Consider the following 22090-nt stretch of genomic DNA (forward strand, 5'->3'; position numbering starts at 1 on the left):
CAAGTAGTTGATCCTCCGGCTTTGGGGGTCGTCATTTGATGCCTACACAAAAGATTAAAGTTAGTCTTTGAGTATAACATCTTATAGCATAGGATCTAAGACCTTTCAAGGGAACATATTAGACATTAATTTGAAAATGACAAAATAAATTCAAGAATTCTAAATTTTCAAATTAATTATGAATAGAAATTAGATTTTTCAAGACTTAGACTTTAAAAGATTGCTATGAAATCAAAACAAGTCTTGAATAAGAACTTCAAAAAGGATTCTTCATACCTTCTCCTTTGAAAGCCTAACTATGAACCTTGAAAAGTGAAGAAAGAAGATCAGATTTTGCTGGATAAGGATTGAATTGTGGTCTTCCTTTGGATGAATTACGCCTCAATTAGCCTTCAAAAAGCTTTGCCTTCCACTAGCTTCTCAAAATCTGGAAATTCGCCTTCAAACACCTTCCAAAATCTGGAAATTATCCTCCAACTTGCTCAATTTCGCACCTCCAAATATGCTCTTCAAGTTCGCATGAGAGATAATGAAAGAATGATTTGAATATGCTACAATACACCTCCCTTATATAGGGCGCTCACCTTGATTTCCCTCAAGGCCGACTTGGCAAATAGGGAATAAAATAAAATAAAACTCCTCTCAAAAGATGGCCGACTTGTTTGTAAAGGCACAATAATGATTTTTGAGCGCTTAAGAATAATTTTTTAATTTTCAAATTAATTCCAAAGCTCAAAGGTGGATTTTTTCAATTATTTCAAGGCCTAGAAATTAATTAATTAAATTGCAAATGCCTTAATTCATGTGAACTTGATTTAGACTCCCCAAATGTCTTGAATTTGGCTAATTTAGTGAAAATTGAGGAATATCAAGGTTTGATCAAGGCTTAATGAAGGCTCTTTGCTTCTTAGGCACTGAAATATCCAAAGTGATGAAGGCCTAAATTATTTCAAGACTTGTTTGAATTCTCATCTAGGCTAGTTTGCTTCATGAATCAAAATCTTCACAACCTAGGTTTGCCATCACAATTTTGCATTTTGCCTTCAACTTAGCCTAAACAAGGTAAATAATAGGTGTTTTCAAGAATTTCGCCCTGGACCCTTTGGAAGGGTCAGGAGTGATTTTTCAAATTAGGTCCTGAATACCTTGTTTTCCGACTCCAAAATCTCTCGAAAGGCGAGCTTATGTTTGTTTTGACCTAATCAAAGTCTTGCATTTCAAACTTTTATCATTTCACATGAGGAAATTAGGTGAAAATGTAAATTTCGCCCTGGACCCTTTGGAAGGGTCAGGAGCGATTTTTGCTTATTAGGTCAAAATTCACCTTAGTTTGATCGTTGACCTCCTCCAAGGCAATCTCCAGGGTTCATTCATCTCCATTACTGGGTTAGCTCATCAAAACTTTGAAGGAAATATTGCATTTTTGGGAATTTCGCTCTAGACCCTTTGGAAGGGTCAGGAGCGAAATTCCCTCCTGAGCTCAAAATTCTTATTTTGTGAAGGTCTAAATTTCTTCAAGGCATTCCAAATGGCACCTTTTACTGTAGCCCAGGCCTAGTTTCACTTGAATTTTGGAGAAAAAGGTGACTTTGATGTTTTTCGCCCTGGACCCTTTGGAAGGGTCAGGAGTGATTTTCCTTGCTTAGGCTTACTCCTCCATCATTCTGTCTTCAATCCACCTCCCAAGGCTAGGCAATGGTCTTCTTCATTCACTCAATCCAAGCTTGGTTTGTTCCTGCAAGGCATAATAATGGATTTTGAGATTTTCGCCCTGGACCCTTTGGAAGGGTCAGGAGCGATTTTTAGGTTTTAGGGCAATTCCTTCATCCTTTCATCTTCAAATCATTTCCAAGGCATGGAACATCACACCTCACTCCCATCCAAGTCATGAATAGCAAAATCTTGCTTTAAATTTGCAAGAAAAAGGGAGAATTTGGAAATTTCGCTCTGGACCCTTTGGAAGGGTCAGGAGCGAATTTCCCTCTTGGCTTCAAAATTTTCATTCTTAGCAATCCAATTCCACTTCAAGGCAATTCAAACGTCCTCTCAAACCCATGTCTAAGCTTGGTCTAGTCCAATCTTTGGAAGAAAAGATAGGTTTTAGGATTTTACGCCCTGGACCCTTTGGAAGGGTTAGGAGCGAAAATCTCTCTTAGGCTCAATTTCTTCATCCTTTCAACCTCAATCATCTTCAAAAGGCAAAAACACACTTCCTCACACCCATTCAAGCCATAAAAACCAAAAAATTGTTTTGACCTTGCAAAGAAAATAGGCGTTTTTAGGAATTTCGCTCTGGACCCTTTGGAAGGGTCAGGAGCGAAATTCTCAATCTTGACCAGAATGCTTCATTTTTCACCTTGAAACCTCTTTGCCAAGTGGGATTTCATCTTTCATTGTGCTAGGAATAGAATTTCATGTCCAAGAAAGGCTATAAAATGTGTTTATAAGGAATTTCGCTCTGGACCCTTTGGAAGGGTCAGGAGCGAAATTGCCTTTCCTGGCCAGAATCCTTCATTTTCATGACTTCTAAACATGCCTAAGGGTTTGAATATGCTCATTCTTCCTTTCATGATGCCTTAGACTCCTCAATTTGACCAAACAAGGCAAGAAATATCCCTCATAGAGATTTTCGCTCTGGACCCTTTGGAAGGGTCAGGAGTGAAAATTAGGTTTTAAGCAAAATCCCTCATTCTTCAAAGTTGAAACTTCTTCAGGAGGCAAAAACAAGCTATTCTTGTTTCATTCATGCCAAAGACTTGACCATCTTCACTGCATAATAAGAGCATTTGGGAATTTCACTCTGGACCCTTTGGAAGCGTCAGGAGCGAAATTCACCATTTTGTCCAAAATTCTTCATTTTTACATGCTTCCAAATCCACAAAGGTATCAAATAAAGTCCAATCTTCATTCCAAGAGACCCTGCACATCAAAACTTGGCCAAAGTTAGGAAGAAATAAGCTCTAATAAGATTTTCGCTTTGGACCCTTTGGAAGGGTCAAGAGCGAAATTTTCATTCCAGGCCAAATTGCTCAGTTTTCAAGTTTCAAACCACCTCACAAGGCAAAAACATACCCATTCATCTCCCATCAAGCCAACGCCTAGCCAAAATAAGGAGGAAAACAAGAGTTATAAAGGTTTTCGCTCTAGACCCTTTGGAAGGGTCAGGAGCGAAATTCCTAATCTTGGTCAAGATCCTGACTTCATTTTCACATTTCTCCATCCAAACAAGTGTTTTGCCCTCAAAAATGCCTGGGAACGAGTTGGTTCTAAGTTTGGGTCAAACTAGAATGTCTTATGGAGAATTTCGCTCTGGACCCTTTGGAAGGGTCAGGAGCGAAATTTGACTTTTTAAACTCTCCGTCAGGATCATTTTATGGAATATAACATTTATACCATATATACTTTCAGGATGTTTGAGAGTGGTTTCGGACCTCCAGGAGTTATATTGCAAAATCTAGTTTTTGGAGGATTCATCAGTTTTCCAGACTTAGTCAAATTTCAGGATCAGGACATTCCAGACTTAGCCAAATTTCAGGGCAGGGCATTCCAAACTTAGCCAAATTTCAGGGTCAGGGCATTCCAGACTTAGCCAAATTTCAGGGTATTTGAAGATCAGGATGACATTCCAGACTTCATCACTCACCAACTCGACCTAACTCAGACCTTCAAGGATGATACCCACTCACAAAGCAAGACACAACTAGCAATAAGCGCAAAACCAAGCCCTAAAGAAGATTCTCAAAGAAATCCTAACCTGGAGCACCTGCTGACTCCCCTGGCTCAAGCAAAGCCTACCATCCTATTGATCCCCTGACGACACTCAAAATGCAAAGGCTAACAGACGAACCCTAAACACCTAGAAAGCAAACCCCAGAAAGCAAAAAAAGTAGGGGTCCCCATTTGTAATGGGGCGATACAACACAACCCTAGAAAGCTTGTGTAGAACTCCACAAAAGTTGGAAACCCTAATTCTCCTTTCCAAATAGCCTACGGGTCTCCGGAATAGGCCAATGGATCACAGAATGCATCATCACTGAGAAGGGGAAATTACACCTTCCCAGGAGTCGGTCCAAAAGTTAGCTTTTAGCCCATTCTCCACCTTCCAAGATAGATGGTCCACAATGACCTTTTTGCAGTCCAGAAGAAAATTCTATATTGCCGAGCCCTTACATGGGTTCCTAACTATTAGAATTCTTTCCGCACTCTGATTGTCTAAATATTTGTGAGTGAGGATTTTCGCCCATTTTTGATTGGGGCGATGATACATTTGCTATATTAGTTTAGCACCCATAGCAATGTTCACCAAATTCCAATTTCTGATTCTTGCACCTCTCGCTAGTTTTGATTTACATACTTTATTCCATGCAAGCAATGGAATTTTGTCCTCCTCTTGGGTTCCATTCCAAAAGATCTTTCTCATTCCCCACTCTATAATCCTTAAGATTCTGGATGGAATTTTTCAGGCATTGCATAGAGTATAATGGAATAGCCGAGATGATAGATTTGAGAATGATGATTCTTTCAGCTGATGAGAGCCATTTACCCTTCTAGCTCTCCATTCTACTCATGCAATTATCCACAAGGTTATTCCAAAAAGTGTATTTATTAGCTTCTTCAAAGAGCGAAATACCAAAGAATCTGCCTTGAAGCTTTCCCAAATTGATGCCTAAGACTTTGGAGATCTCGTTGTACCTCCTGTGTGGTGTTGAAGCAATACATCTTTGATTTGTTCCAATTGACTTCCTGTCTTGAGATCCTACAATATTTTGCTAAAACAGATCTAATGGCTCTGGCTTCTCTGACAGAGGCTTCACCCATCACTAAAGTGTCATCAACAAACTGAGTGTGAGTAATAGCATCCACACCCTTAGTTTGCCCCTTGAGGTGGGGAAAAAATCTTGTGGGGAGCCATTCATCTCAATCGAGCATCGTGGTGTAGAGATGCAGCTCCGAACCCAATTTATCCAATCGGCATGAAAATCAAATTTTTCCATCAGCAAGAAAGAACAATTTACATGATCGTAAGCTTTCTTCACATCAATTTTAATCAACATTCTGTTTGTTCTTGCTTACCTTACTGAATGTATCGCCTCATGGGCTGTGATGATTCCTTCCACAATGGATCTATTAGGGGTGAAACCGCTCTGCTCTTTAGAAATGATCATTGGTAGGGTAGTTTTCAGTCTGTTGGCCATGCCTTTCACAACAATTTTATAAGTTGTGTTACATAACGATATCGGCCTCAAGTTATCAAAAGTTTGGATCTCTTCTTTCTTTGAGATGAGGGCTATAAATGTGTTATTAAGCTCTTTGGACATATATCTCTTCTCTCTAGATTCCTCCACAATTGTCGGCAAGTCTTCTTTCAAAATTTCACAGAAATTCTGAAAAAAGGATGGCTGGAAACCATCTGGGCCTTGTGCCTTGTCTCCCTCCATAGAAAAAAAAGCGACCTTAACTTCTTCAAGGGTTATCTTTTGCATCGGTTGTTAATACTAACTTTCCGTGATGATCCTTGGGATGTAGACCATATCTTCCCCCTCGACATTTGAAATATCCCCCTTAGTTTTTTTCAATTTTTAAACACAATAATCTCATCCATTAGCGTTACCAAGACAAAATACTTAGAGCAATACATGTTGGTGGTTAGACCAGCCACTTCCACTTTTCAACGGGATAATGAAATACTGGAAATTAAACAACTACTTGGCTGTATAACCATCCAATAACAAAACCAAGAAGATTGAGATTAAGCAAATGACAATCACTCAACCACTTTTCAGCGGGAGGACTTGTTCATGTGTTTTTTATGCACATGCGAACACAGAATAAAATACCAAGGTATCCTATCCTCTCTTGAACAAAGTTTCCCCGAATGCTGAAGATTTGGCCTAAGGATCAATCGAGGCAACTCCAAGGTTCTTATATGTAGGGTCTCTACGTGTAGATAAACTTTGTTGGTGTGATGTGATTTTGTTGGATTAACAAGGGATCTTACATTTGAATGTTTGAGCGTCTGATTTCTTGGAACTTGAATCCTATCAACTGGTTGGAAGATAAAGAAATGGCAAAAGATACAGGGTTTGGAGAATCTAATCTAAAACCTAGAATGCAAGAAGATGGATGAACGACTAGGTGGAGTCCTACTGGGCTGGGTCTCACCATTAGGTTGAACAACCCGACACGAACTCAGTGCGATCTTCTAAGGGATGCTTCGAAAATATTCAAATCGTACACCATCAGACACTGAACACCATTCGAATTAATGCATGAACAATAGACGTATAACAACTCGAGATTAAGCTCATTTTATGCCAGTTGACCACGCAGGGCGCACTTACAATCAACAATAAGGCTAGTGGTTTGGACTAGGTGGATTCCACGCAAATGCACTCAATAACTTCCTTCATTCAATCTAATTAACCATCGTCTAAAATGAAGATTCAACAAGAGACCATGCATATTGCAAAGAAACAACACATTTCACCATAACTTCAATGAAAATGGAGTTTATTTACAATCAAGGCAACAATTTCTTGCCTTCTCTTCCTAATCTACTCTAATTGCTATTGTATTTGCTATTAATCATTAGCTATTCTAACCTCTATGAACTAATTATTAACCTTTCCAAATGAAGAGCCAGAGCTTTATATAGAGAGCTCCTTACATTTCAATGGCTCTGATTATTAGGAATCAATGGCCAGGATTACAAGATAGAAACCCTAATTAGGGTTTGTTACAACAAAACCTCCTTAGCTAATGAGAAAATTACATTTAAAATTTGAGAACCAATAGGAAATAGGGGTAGGTACACCGAAGTTTGTGTCGTCATCGGTGAGTGGGGTACATTGAATTTGGACATGCTAAGGTGGACCAATCTGGTTAGAGAAACAGTGACTGGGACGCCAGCTTGTCTGGTACTTGCTTGTATCTCTTGATATTTGATGAGAAGCTTAACTTTGATTAACTCTTCTGAAACTATCTGCTTCTTCAATGTACCTTTGTATTGAATTTAGTTGATCCTCCTTCGTCCTTGTTCCTTGATTCTCTATGTGCTTGATGAGGCTTCCTTATTGTCAAGTTTTCTTTCTCCGGTAACATACCTCGCCTTCAAGTGTTGGTAAGGTCATTCTTCTCTGTCATCATGTGGTTCCTTTGTGTGGTGAAATGAAGGTTTTGGAGATAGCTTGCAACTACTCGAACACTTGTAGTTTTCCAACGCTTCAAAACACCTTGAGTCCTCCTTTATGCATTTGGAATGTCCTTGATGATCATGGGACTGAAATAGGTTGTCCTTGTCCTGGCCTGATCCTCTTCCATCTGCACAACAAACCAAAAGATGATTAAGTACACATGATAAATTTATCCAACATAGCATTTCTTACCTCAAATCATTAACAAGAAGTCATCAAAATGGAATTCGCTTAGGATCCTCTCTAGGGATAGGCCCTATAGGAATTTTGCTCTGGACCCTTTGGAAGGGTTAGGAGCGATTTTTGTCAAATGCACAAATCTTGACCATTTCCTTCAACCTTACTTCTAAGACTGGCTTTTATGTCTTCTCCCCATCTCAATCTTGCTCAACTCTCAAAGGGATGTCAATTTCAAAGTGTTTTTAGCAAGAAATTAGGCTATCTCAGGATTTCGCTCTGGACCCTTTGGAAGGGTCAGGAGCAAAATTCATGATTAAGACACAATTCCATCCCTTCCTTGCTCCAAATTGCTTCTCAAGACAAGTATATAATAATCTACTCTCCACCAATGCCTCAAGAATCCATATCTTGATCACACACATGATCAAATTAGATGTTTTTGAGAATTTCGCTCTAGACCCTTTGGAAGGGTCAGGAGCGAAATTCATACTTTGCTTGTTTTCCTTCACTTAGCTCTATCCTTCTTACTTCATTTTCCCTTGATTCTCACCTTTGGATCCCTCTCTCATGAAGGTAATACTTGTTTGACCCTCAAGGAGGCCTAAAAGAAGAAATTCACTCCAGACCATGCCAAGGACAGGACCTATTAGAATTTCGCTCTGGACCCTTTGGAAGGGTCAGGAGCGAAATTCAAGTTTTAGCTCAAAATCTTCACTTTTTGTGATCACGACTCATTCAAATGCATGCCTAGGGGTATCTTCAAGCTCAATTCAGCCTAATCAACACTTGGCTCAACATGAAATTAAGAGAAAAAGGAGATTTTGAGAATTTCGCTCTAGACCCTTTGGAAGGGTTAGGAGCGAAATTCATGATTTAGGCTTAATTCCTTCATTTCATTAATTCCAATCCACCTCAAAAGGCAAGAATACATCACTCCACCCTCAACCACGCCATAAGAACCAAGGTTTTGACCTCACACAAGGAGAAAATAGGTGGTTTGAGGAATTTCGCTCTGGACCCTTTAGAAGGTTCAGGAGCGAAATTCATGCTTTTGGACAAAATCCTTCATCTCCTTCACTTTCAATCACTTCCTAAGGGAAGAGTATATCAATCCACCCCCACTATGTCCAAGGAACAAGGATGTTTGTCTAAACAAGGAAGAAAATAGTGTCTATGGAGAATTTCGCTCTGGACCCTTTGGAAGGGTCAGGAGCGAAATTCACACTTTGGGTTTATTTCACACTTCTTCCTCTCAACTCACCTTCAAACTTGATCAAACCCATCTCTCATCACCACAATCAAGTCAATTTGCCATCCACTTAGCTTAAAACAAGGTCCTTTTGATGCATTAGGCAAAATATAGGGTCAAGTTGAGGATTTCGCTCTGGACCCTTTGGAAGGGTCAGGAGAGAAATTCTTGTTCTAGGTTGATTCTCACCACCTCATCGCCTCAAACTACCTTTCAAAGGCAAATTGCATCAAAGCCTTCCCAACATGCCTTAGAAGTCAACAAATTTGGTCATAACAAGGAGCAACATAGAGGTTATGGGAATTTCGCTGTGGACCCTTTGGAAGGGTCAAGAGCGAAATTCTTCCTTGAGCTCATTTCACACCTCCTTTATCCTTTCCTTGTCTTGGATATAACTTCTCAAGCCTCCTCCTATCATCATCAAGTCAATTTGCTCTCAAACTGGCGTTTCACTTCAAGATTTTGTGAGGAAATAAGGTCATACAAGAATTTCACTCTGGACCCTTTGGAAGGGTCAGGAGCGAAATTTGCACTTAGGCTCAAATCTGACTTCATCTCCCACATTTCCTTACCCAAACAAGTGTTTTGCCCTCAATAGAGTCTGGGAATGAGTTAGTTCTTAGTTTGGGGCAAGGTAAAATGTCTTACGGAGGAATTTGCTCTGGACCCTTTGGAAGGGTCAGGGGCGAAATTCCTATTCTAGGTTCAATTCACCTTCAAACTAACTTGACTTCGCCTTAGACTCAACCCTTGATACATTTCCTTTCATACCCTTGCAAATCAATCCAACCATTCAACGACTTTAGGTGAAATCTTGGGTCTTTTGTGAAATTTCGCTCTAGACCCTTTGGAAGGGTCAGGAGCGAAATTCATGCTTTTGCTCAAAATACTTACCTTTTCATCAATCTCACCAAGTTTGGCCTTGTCCAAGGCGTTCCCAGAGGATAAATAGGTCAGCTTCACATCAAATTATGCCTAGGACTTCATCTTTCATCTATTGGATCAATCTCAAACCCTCAAAAGATGATACTCACTCACAAAGCTTTATTGACCTCCTCAAACTCAGACAAGACACAACTAGCAACAAGAGCAAAACTTGACCTAAGGAAGGCATTCAATGAAGACCCTGACCTGGACCACCTATTGACTCACCCTAGCTCAAGCAGAGCCTACTTTCTTAATGATCCTTCTAACAACTGTCCAAATGCAAAGGCTAATAGATAAGAACCTAAAAGACCAAGAAAACAAACCCTAGAAAGCAAAAAGTAGGGGTCCCCATTTGCAATGGGGCGATGTGTGAATACGTCACAACATGACTGTAAATAACAAAACTATCAATCAACCACTTATTCAGCGGGAGGACAGGAGTAAATATGAAATAGAGATAGGTGGCGAAGCCAGCCTCTTCCGCTTATGCAATGGGCAATACAAGAAAGTATAATGTAGTATAAAATAGATTGTTTCAGTACTACTGAATACAGCCTTACGATGGACAACTCTGCAAGATACTGTCAGTACATTAAAGCTCCAATCTCAATAGATAGAAGAAGGTACTCCAAGAAGCTACAAACAAGGAAACTGGAAAATACAAGCCAAAATGAACACTTTACCAAATTTGATACAGCATAACAACATCACCAAAAATCAGACCAGCAGCACTGTGAAGTCCATATCTCCTTCAAAACACCTTCGAATGGCTCCAAATCAGTGGCGAATGAGTGTCAGGAAGGGGACGCCCAAGTTCCAAAAAACTAACTATGCCAAACAGCCCATAATGTTTTATGCATGCTTCCTAATGTCACTGTAGAAAGGTACAACTTGCCTGTAGAGGGGCGATCTGCCTTAAAAATCAGGTTCTTCACTATAAATCATGAAACTCAACAAGAAATGACGCCTAGCACAGAGGAATCCAATGAGCCATTACCCGGAATGATTAGACAATCAAGCAGAGAGATATGAATGAATAGCTACTACAGCCATGACACAATCCAACAACATGAAAAAACACTTGAACACTCAAAAAACTGAAAATGCAACAATAAAATCCACCTCAATATAGCTCAATCTATCACTCTGAATGAGAAATAGTCTCTCCAATCAGCTAGGTGGTATCTCTCAAGTACGAAATTGGCACAAGCTAGGAAGCTCTCAACTTTGAAGCACAAGTCTAGCACAAATTTGGCAACATTTCTTGACAAAATATTCATGGATACCAAAACAAGAGCCCGACGCACTTATTTATAACCTTGTTGTCTCCAAATTTAAATTCACATTCCCTCCAAATGGATGCCAAACCCCAAATGCAAACTAATTTCACCTTAATTTGAATATTGCAAAATAATACTTTATCACCTCAAGTCGTCCCCTTAGGTCAAAACCAGAAATACATAAGTCATATGCCTAGGCCAAGGGGGGCATTAAAAAATGTTAAAAATACTTTTCGCAAGTGCTGAACAATTGCCATAGTGAACTGAAGGCCAAAGTACTGAAAAATGGACTATTGAAACCTGCCACAAATGGCACTGCCAAAAATAACACTTACTAAAAATAGCATATTGCTAAAAATAGTAAGTGTATCCAAATGCATTTTAACCACATTCTGAGTAGCCATTGCAACTTACTAAAAGTAGTAAGTTCGGAAAAGTCTTCAAATTCATTTGCATGTCACACCATCGCGAAGCACTCTAAAAACCTAGAAAAACCAATAAAAATGAGTTGTCCTCGCCTCCACTTACTAAAAATAGTAAGTATACCAAACTCCACTGATTGCTACGCATGTACAATCATTGTGAAGCTTTCTGAAAACCCAAAAGGAATCGAGAATCAATACTATAAAACTCCAACATGCAAGCCGTCGAAATTGCCAAGGCATCCTCCTAGAAAATAGGAAACCCTAATTTTGCCTCTGACTTACCAACAGGTCTTGGGATTGGTCAACAGTCACCAAAACAAACTAGAGCAGAAAAGGGGACATTACAGTCTACCCTTCCCAAAATTGCTTGTCCTCAAGCAATGCCACCAAAACTCCAGAAAAATTTAAACTAATCCACATCGATGTAAGTATGATCCCGGGGTCCCATGTCCGTTTTAGGAAGAACCATGCCGATGCTGCGCCACTCTGATCACAAAACATCACACCAAAACTGCACTAACCTCCCTTGTAACTCCAAAATGTTATCATCCATGATACTCAAACTGAAAAATCTTGAAGGACTAAAATCAATATCATGCAACATCTCATGCTCATAAATTTTTGAGTAATCAATATCAACAATGCCACTGTCTATCACAAGCCTGAGCAATAGGAAACAAAGTCTAATCAACTCACAATCAAACTCCCTAGCATATCTCCCCAAGGCGTCAAAGAGAGCCAAGACTGTAAATGTGACTTCTCCAAATCTGTCTGCAAGGAGGAAAACAATCATTTGCAAGAGCTCTACAAATTCATCCCCATAACTCCACATGAATCTTCTAGGCCTCAATTGAATTATTCTGATACAACCATGGAGACTTATGAAAACTCTTACACTTCCCACTCCAAGCACCTCAGAATGATGAACCAAAGAAAGAAAAGGTTTGATGTCCCAATCATAACAAGAAGAGAGGGCATAAGGATAACCACTAGTTAGAGATTGAACTATTCCCATACACGGATACTGATTGCCCCAACTCGCCATACCTCTCATCTAAGACCATAAACCCGTCTCGTCATGAGACTGTGAAGTCTGAAAAAAATACACCAGCAGCCCACCAAGTCCGAAATGATTGACTTGAGATGTGATCTTAGGAAAATCAGCATCCAATAAGATGAGCAGCTGCTGCAACACAGGAAATCGTCATCCAAAACAACACATCTGCTTACGTCAAAGGCTGGAAATATCTTCTCTAGTGGCTCCAACTCCACATAGAACCATCATTTGCTCAGAGTATCTTCCAATCCACTAGTTGATGAGCAAAAGGAACCATCAAATGGCTTGTAAAGAAGGGAACAACACCATCAAGACTGAAAATTTGTTCCTTATCCCTCCAAAGATCCTTCTTTCCACATGTAATAAGCTCCATCAGACCATGTTGACGATCTTGAGCCTTCCTACCCAACTGAAAGTGATTTTCATTACACTGAAAAAAAAACTCAACACATCCCCAAGTGCTAGTAAAGACCAAGTGCATACTTAAGAAATTGATGTCTCCTCTAGTGAACCCTTGAAGCCTAACCATGAAAGCTTCAACAACATTGGAGTATGGAACAAATGTTGTCCTCAAATCCAACTCCCAAAATGGACTAGCATGAGCCTTATTATCATTCAACCTAAGGAATAGGTTATCAAGCATGCAATCATCATGTTATGGTCCTTCTTTCTCCCCTACTTCATGAGTAACAAGTCTGAAATCTTCACTCCTTGTTGCTGCAATGAAACCTTGGACGGCTACTAAACTGTGTTTAGACAACACCTTGATGCCAAAGATGTTGAAATCATCCCGATTCAACACTTCCCAAGTGGGGTCTTCATCCTCAACCCCACTTATGCATTCAGTATCAAATAGCCTTGAAAGATTACTATTCACAAAACGTTGGACATCCTCATTGTCTAACATCACATCATCCATACACTGGAAACCATACCCAGTCTCATGTTCGATCACTTCACCACATGTTTTATCATCCATCACAAAGAAAGGGTTTTCATAACTTTCCTCGATACCCATTTCAAAGAGAGGGTTATCAAGAACTTGGAAGCCATCCCTTTCCTCTTGCTCACTTCCATCTTGCTGATCCGAATCAGCACATGCAACTTTTGTTTTTCTTTTGAAGTTCTCCAGATCAAACTCTTCTCGAAGACTATCAAGCTCACCAATTACTTGCTCGATTTCTTCAGCTCTTTGTGTATTCTCTTGCTCCCTAAAAAGTTTGAAATCAGCAAACTGATCTTCTACCTCCATTAGAGCCAATTGAGTATTTTCTAACATGTCCTTTGTAGACTCAAGCTCAAGAGTAAGCTCTTCAACTTTCCTCTCTCTTCTTTGGAAAGCACTAAGGATCTTCTTTGCAGATTCGATGGCATAATCACGATCTGTGGTCAGTTGTATGAACTTTGATTTCAATGTCTCCAAAGAGTCTTTGATTAGTTGCAGATTAGGGAGAGCAACTTCATCTTAACTCCTTTCCGTCTCTCTTCAATTCGAGCCTTCCAATAGAGTTCTTCTATCAAACTATGTGTACGGTCAAACCCAGATAGAACTCGTATCTCATTCTCAAAGGACCTCATGAATTTATCCTTCCACTCGTGAACATGCAAAGGTGGTGTACTGATGATTGGCTGTAATTGAAAACCAGAACTTTGTTTCTTGTCTTTGCTGCTCTCAAAGCTGCTCCAAGACTCTTTTTCTTCACCACCCACTAGCTGCAATTTCTCAATATCATAAAGAGGATCAGATTCTACTAAATCTTCAAGTTTTTGCTTACCACCAACTTCATGAATAGGTAAATCAGATTTGTGTTTTAGAACCTCTTTAAACTTTCCATCATCAAGAACCATATGGTCCTCTAGCTCTACATCCTCCTCAATGTCCTCTTGATCAAAGGATGTGGTAGCCCCCAACTTGATCAATGAGTCATTGCTGATTGTTGTTCTGAAAGTTTTTGTAGAAATACATTCTTCTTTAGTGGTTGCAACCATCTCAAAGGGGTGATTATGGACTTTTGCCAAGCAAACTCTTTTTCCAAAGACACCTTCTCTTCTAATGGCCTCTTCATAGCTTACAACACAATCTGTTTGTTGAGCCTCATCAGGATCAAAGGGAAATTCATCCCACACGGTTTCCTTGTCGTCCTTACCTACCTTCACACCTGGATCCCAAATGCTAAAAGGCTGATTACTTTGTTCAGTTAAAAAGTGTTCACCATAGCTCGAAGTATTAACCAGATCTGGTGGTCTACCATGAGAGTAACCAATTATTTCATAATGTGAACAAAGATCATCAACAGGCTAAAAACCAAACTCCAACTTAGACCTTGAATCTTCTCTTGGTTTCCACACATTGCTATTCTCACCAAGAGCATTGCTAGAACCAAGTGATGTTCCATCTTCCCATTCAAAAAGTGGATTGTCATATGTCTTCTCTATTCCCATCTCAAACAATGGGTTATCATTGGAAACCACAAACTGATTTTCCAAAGAAAGTGAACTGTTGCTATGATGAATACCAAAATCAAAACTTCCTGAAAACTCAGAAGGAATCCCGAATCAAAACTGATTGCTATGCATGTACCATCATTGCGAAGCTTCCTGAACACTCAAAAGGAATCCCGAATCAAAACTGTAAAACTGTAACATGCAAGCCGCCAAAATTGCCAAAGCATCCTCCTAGAAAATAGGAAACTCTAATTCTGCCTTTGATTGACCAATGGGTCTCGGGATTGGCCAACAGTCCCCAAAACAAACTAGAGCGGAAAAGGGGACACTACAACATCCAAAACATTACTATTATCTTCATTAAGCAATCCAGTATAATAGGATACAACTTCTCTATTGATATCCTCAATCTTAGTTAGTATATTTCCTTGATTGCTCTTGATCTGCTGTCTCCTATTAGAACACCTTCTAACCTTAGCTGATTTATGAAAAAAACTTGTCTTGCGGTCTCCTTCCCTGAGCCAGCATTCGCGTGACTTTTGCCTCCAAAAACTTTCTTCTCTGGCTAACATTTCTGACAGCTTTTGGTGGAGCACATATTCTTGTTGAAACTGTGACTCTGACATACCCTTCTCCATCACTTTGGTATATAACTCTTCCAACTCTGTTTCTACCTTGTTCCTTTCAGCGAAAATGTTTCCAAAGTTAATCCTGTTTCATTCTTTCAATTTCTCCTTAATGTGTTGAAGTTTGCAAGCCATTGCCACTGCTTGTGTTGCCCGTGTGAATGGGGGTTCCTTCCATTGTTTCTCGATTAAGGCATACAAAGTTTCATCCCTTAGCCACATCTTCTCAAACTTGAATGGGCATCTTAACGGGACTGAGTCATGCTGCAAGGTTAGAGAGATAGGGAAATGGTCTGAGCTAGTAAATGGAAGAATGGCAGCTTCTCATAAAATTTGCAAGTTGTTCCAATTCTTTGATAACAAAAAATGGTCTAACCTTTGGGAGATGCATTTGTTACCACTTTGTCGATTTGACCAAGTGTAAAGACCGTTTTTGATCTTTACATCAATGAGATTATTGCTTGAGATAAAATTCTTAAAATCCAAGTGAGTCCTACTATAACCACCTACACCCCCCAATCTTCTCCAAAGGATTTGGTTGCGTTAAAGTCCCCTCCAAGGATCATGAATTCATTGTTTAAAGATGTGATGAAAGAAGAGATTTGAGATCATACCTCATCTTTTTCCTTATAATTTGTAGGGCCATAGATGTTTAGGAGGTTAAAAACCTTCCTCTCTATTAGAACATTGATCTTGACCACTACCGAAAACCTACTATTTGCAGCCATTTCACCTTTAACATATTGTGTTCTCCACAAGATGCCCAAACCTCTCGAGGCGCCCTCCGCTTCTACAAAAGCTCCATCCCATCCTGGCCAAGACTTTTTGAAAACTGAGACGTCGTATCCTTTCAGTTTGGTTTCTTGTATCATGATAATTTTTGGTTTCGCTTGATCAATGCCTCTTTTGATCAGATGTCTCTTGCTAGGGGCATTGCAGCCCCTTACATTCCATGATAGGATTTTCATTGTGCTCTAGGAAGGGTAACGCCCTTCCTGGATCTCAGCTTTCTCTGACCTTTGGCGCTGCTAGCCACGAGGAGTAGATCTGTATTGGATCTCTTCCCTCTTTTCTTTTTCTCACCATTCAGGGGCTTTGTGGTTAATGAGTCAAACTATTCAATCGTCCTTTTTTCAATGTTATCCTCCTCCTCCTCTTCGTTAAAGGGATCTTCCTCCTGTTCTAAGTGACTAGGGCTCTCAAAGTTAAGCCTTCTAGGAGATTTGCCTTTCATTAGTGTCTTAAAATTTTCCTCTCTTGGAGAGTCTAATCTTTCTCCTCCAACATCCTGCCTTTCACATGTCTCGGACCGGCTCCGCTTCAGAGGAGATCTTCTATGGTACACTTTGTTCAGAGTCTCCTCAAAATTCTTGTCCTCCTTGCCGGGTTTATTCTCCATCACCACAATAGGAGTTACTCCCACAACTGAGCTGTCAAGGATCAGCCCCATGTTGTTAGTTCTCTGTAAACTGCTCATGTCCTTGTCGAAAAACAGATTTCCCTCTGCGTTTGTGGCTCCAAAGACAGGAGCCTCCCTATTGACTATTCAAGCATGGGTGGTGACGTTTGCATTTTCCTCACCATCCTTGGTCAGGGCTTGAATCTCAGTTTGTGGTGGGATCTCAGTTCCTCCTTCAAGATTCCCCACTTTATCCTTGACAGTTTCTGCATTATTTGTCGGCTCTTGATGATCCAAGGGTTCCTCTTGAGCTGAGTCCAGGGAGCAAAAGGATGGAAGTGGGCCCGACTCTCCCACCTTCTGTTTGCCTTTCCCATTTCTCAAGCACTCTTATGCTAAGTGCTTGTTTTTCTTACAGATTTTTGAATCCAGATTCCTTCATTTGTAATAAGCTCCAACTCTTGAGGCAACGGGGTAATAGGTCTCCAAAGAATGCAGATTCTCGTGTACACGCTTGTCTATGGAGTCCACTACTTCGTCTGACTTTATGTATCTTCCTAACTTGTTCCCAATTTGCTGCAGAGTGTCTTCCTCCCAGTATTCGCACGGAAGATTGTATAGCCTAATCCATATAGGGACCTCTTCTACCTTTGCTTTAAGAGGGTCAAAATTTGGCTCCCAGCTCTTGATAGACATTTCCCTTCCACCCATCATGTAGGGCCCTCCATTCAAGGTGTTCTCCTTCGCTTTGCCATCTTTGTAGATAACAAGAAAAAAGCCATTAGGGAGGGATTTAACAATGCATCCCATTCCCCAGATTTCCTCATACCATTTTTTGACTTTCGGGAAAGCCAGCCAGTCCCCTGCCCATTTGATAAAAAGGCCTCTTTCTCTAAGGGTTTTTACTGCAAGTTTCCACTCTTCATCCTCATTGAGTAGGGAGACTCTTCTACTGACCTCAGTCTGCACCTTTGTCGTTGGTGGTTTATCAACTTTCGAGCTTCCATATTTTCAGAACAGTACTATTCACATTTTCTCCTCTCACCGGCAAACGATCTGGGGTTTTCCATCTATTTCCCTGTATTCACCTTCTGCTATATTTTTCTGGACGCCTCAATCTTCTCTCAGCGAAACCTGAGCGAGGAGGTATATCCTCCCAAACCCTCTGAGGTGGCCGCCATGGCAGAAGACGCCCCTTCTGCAAACCTTTCCCTCGTCTCTGACATGATGAACATTGCAGTCTTCGACTCTCCATCCTCATAGCTCTTCACCTTAGTCTCAAGATCTCATGTCTCAAAATTTCAAGTTGAAACCCCAAGTGATTTTTTATTAACTTGTATTATGCAACAGCTTTCTCAAGGTGAATTATCTGAGTAATATTTTGAAATCTAGCATTGAAAAACAGAAGAATACAAGCTGCTTGTTAATAAATAATATTGATATGAATCTGGTTTTGTTTTCATTTAAAATTCTAGCCCACTGAAAGCTACTTGATTATAGGTTCACAGAGCTGTGCTTCAGAATGGAGAACAGGTCGCTGTGAAAGTCCAAAGGCCTGGTTTAAAGAGACTTTTTGACATTGATTTTGGTAAGATGAAACTCATCTTTCTGGTTGAGATGTTCATTTGGACCTGCACTTCAAAAAATATAAATAACATTTCTATCTCTTGGCCAGTTTATTCTGGAGAAAGAAACATTTTGTGTGCTGTAAAATCATGACAGCCGACTTAGTATATAGGAGAGACGTTCTTTTGAAAAGTGATTGGATTTTTTTTCTGTTTCATGTACACATTACAATCATGTGCATCTGCCTCTGTATACTTTGTTCTCTACTTTTGTTCAACATAATTGCTACTGTTAATTATATTACACAGTTGATAATGATTTTGGTTATTGTTTTTCCAGAATCATCAGTGATTATGAGTGCAAGGTCAATTATGAAACCATTTATTTATAAATAATGTGACAGATTTAACAGCTTAGTAATATAGTCGTACTTCTTTCAGAAGAGAATTAGTGATACACAATAGGTGCAGTTCAGCAATTATTGACAGTGGAAACTTCTCATGGGTTCTGTATACATTATCAGCTTAATTACTATGAATTGAACACTTATATGGCTATAGTTGCTAGGAAACTCCATTATAGGAACATAGGCTACATACCTTTCCCCATACCTACAATTTCTAGTGAAATATTTATATGTAATATAGCTGTCTCATTCATTTACTTTTGTACCCATTTCATTTGCGTCATTGTCCCTGGACCTTTATTGTTATCCCTATGTCTCTTGGTAACTATTGAGTTATATTGTTTCTAACTTCACATCAAGTTAATTCAGAAGAAACTGTTGTTTAGGAGCGCAGGGATATTGTACCTATATGATTTTTTTGGGTCTCTTGTCAAGTTCAAGCCAAACCTTGATCTTTTTGTTTAAAGCATGAGTCATGTTCAGAGCTCAGTTTTGTTCCTCTATGTTGTGTATTTTATTGAATATATCTTTGCAGAGTCAGTTTTAAAAGTTCTCAAAAATTCCTCATGTCAAAGAACAGAAGGAAATCGATGAAGGAGAAATTTGGAAGTTACTAAGGCAATGTGGGCATAGTGTTTGAAGATGTTCATCATCAAACATGTTGCCATTATTCCTTTCTTCTGGGCTGCTAAGGTGTTGATTTTGACAAATTCATCTTCGGTAATCATCTTCAGATTGTCTAGGGTTTATCTTTCATCTTAGAACAGTGATTATGTATAATTTCAGTGTAGATATTCACTCTGGCTAAGTTTGTGAGCATGTATCAGTCCTTGAACAGAAAATATATTCATTTTGTGTGAGGTATTTCCTTTATGTGATGGATTTTTAAGGCTATTGTTGTATCATTCCTACAAGGGCTTACTATGAAACTCTAGGTTTTCTAGAGTATCTAAGGTTGCATCATGCTAGAGTCTGGTGTAAAGATCTAAACAGGGAAGGGTTTCCAGATCCAAAGCATCATAGTGTCAAAGTTTTAGTGCTTTGTTGGATGAATTCCCATAAACTAGAACATAAAAGCTTCATCAAAATCATCACCCAGAGCCAACTATTAATATTGTCTATGTTTAGCTTGCACTAGCTATTTTTAAGTCGTCACTTTTTTTAAGGAGATGACCATATTCCAAGAAGTTTATTTTTGGAATCTATTTTTAGATAAGGTATTGTTAGATGACCTTGAAGCAGGTCTTTTTTTAAAAAAGTTTTTAGTAATCTTTACTGGGATTCTAACTAAAGTTTTCCTAAATTTCAATATAGTATTTAATGGATTCAGTTTTGTAATTAAACTTTCATTACATGCAACCAGTCCCTTTGTAGGGTATAAGTGTGAGTAAACTTTTCGATTTATTTCTCGTGTAAACACTATAAATAAGCACTTTTATCATATGGTTTATGGTTTGGTATTGTTGTGTAAATATTATGTATTATTTGATAGAATTTAGTGATGCCTATCTTGCTTCCAAATTGTTGTTGGAGTGTTTTGTCCTATATATTATTGTGCATTTATAAGTTGCTTATTTCTTAACAATTACTGAAAAATATTGTATTGTAGTAAGTGTTATGTTGGTCATTGTAGTCTTGAATGATATCAGGAAGGTGGATTTGACTGGATGGTTGGAAAAAATAAATATGGAACAAGAACCCTAGAAATTTGTAGTTTTGAAGTATCAACAAGGATACCTATGTTGTCCCCAAACATCTTAGGAGGTCAATAGCATTATTAGTTTTGCTCTTGCAAGCCAAGGACAGTTCTGCAGGACACCAATCTTGATCAGCAATGCTCCTAACCTTCTCAAACACCAAATTCAGACACTAGCATTGACAAAGGGCACTCTTGCTCACCTCACAGTTTTTCAGGACACCAACATTGGTTATGGGAAAGTTCCTACATGCTAGGAACACAAAGTATTTTGCAAACACTCTTGTATGTCATTTTTACACTCCAAAATTTGGTGTCTGTATCTACAATAGAACTTTGAGATTATTAGGGCTTATTCACCTTTGTACCTTGCTCCATCTATGTCACCTTTTAAAGTGCCTTCAATCTTTTGTTATCAATCTTTTTATATATGATATCTAGAGGGCGGAAAAGGAAATGGTGTGGCTATTTTGGAAACTGCCTTAGTCTCTAGTGTGTAGTTTTGGCCTCAACTAGCCTTCATAAAAATCTGAGTGTGAGTTTCCTATGTGAGGTGTTTGTGGTGTGTGGAAGGTTTTGTAGCTACCAATAACGACAAAGGACACTCTTGCTCACCTCATAGTTTTTCAGGACACCAACATTGGTTATGGGAAAGTATCTATATGCTAGGAACACAAAGATTTTTGCAAACTCTTGTATGTCATTTTTACACTCCAAAATTTGGTGTTTGTATCTACAAGAGAACTTTGAGATTATTAGGGCTTATTCACCTTTGTACCTTGCTCCATCTATGCCACCTTTTAAAGTGCCTTCAATCTTTTGTTATCAATCCTTTTATATATGATATCTAGAGGGCGGAAAAGGAAATGGTGTGGCTATTTAGGAAACTGCCTTAGTTAGTCACTAGTGTGTAGTTTTGACCTCAACTAGCCTTCATAAAAATCTGAGTGTGAGCAAGGTTTTGTAGCTACCAATAACCCTAAGAGGATGTCTATTGCCTTTGTGGTGTGGGCTCATGCAATGAGATACAATTTAGGAGATGAAAATACCACAATATGCTTGGAAGAAGGATCAAGAGGGGTTCAGTCTACAATAATGGTCTTGGAGGGGAGACTTGGCAAAAGTAGAGAATTTGATGAAGGGGATTTGAAAATGGGAAATCCTAGAGGGTGTAAGTGAAGAACATAAGAAAGATATGCATCCTATGGTGAAAGGAAAGGATGGATATGACAAAGGTAGTTTTAACTCTAGATGATCTTTAGGTTTCAACCACATAGGAGAGTGGATAGACGAGGGAGATTTTTAAAACTTACTATAAACTCTTGAGGAAGGAAAACCTAGTATGAAGAGAATGTAGAGTGATATAAAAACTTCTTCAATATATGTAAAGAGTGATGAAGTCTTTTATTTGTGCCCTAGTTGTCGTACCCATTGGAAAACATATTACTCTTTTAGGATTTCAAATTTCTAAAGTTAACTTAGATGTGCATTTAGACTTCAAGGGTGTCCAAGACATTGAGGTTTTCACTTGTGTCTTTATAGAATTTAAGTTTAAAACCATTGGGATAGGTTTTAAGGGTGGGAAAAAGCTTAGACGTGGTTTTAAAACATAGTGATGACAATTTTAGGTCAGAAAATAGG

The 22090-nt window shown here is 39.2% G+C and overlaps 1 protein-coding gene across 1 annotated transcript in view; it reads left to right on the top strand.

Annotated features, from left to right (window-relative positions):
• The window catches only part of LOC131075095 (protein ACTIVITY OF BC1 COMPLEX KINASE 7, chloroplastic), a 160405-nt gene that overhangs the window by 52270 nt on the left and 86045 nt on the right, over positions 1 to 22090 (top strand). The window contains exon 4 of the mRNA XM_058011918.2: positions 18282 to 18369. Within this exon, the coding sequence (XP_057867901.2) occupies positions 18282 to 18369 (88 nt within the window). The remainder of the gene's footprint in view (positions 1 to 18281; positions 18370 to 22090) is intronic.

Source organism: Cryptomeria japonica, chromosome 3, assembly GCF_030272615.1.
Source record: "Cryptomeria japonica chromosome 3, Sugi_1.0, whole genome shotgun sequence".
Classification (NCBI taxonomy): Eukaryota; Viridiplantae; Streptophyta; class Pinopsida; order Cupressales; family Cupressaceae; genus Cryptomeria; species Cryptomeria japonica.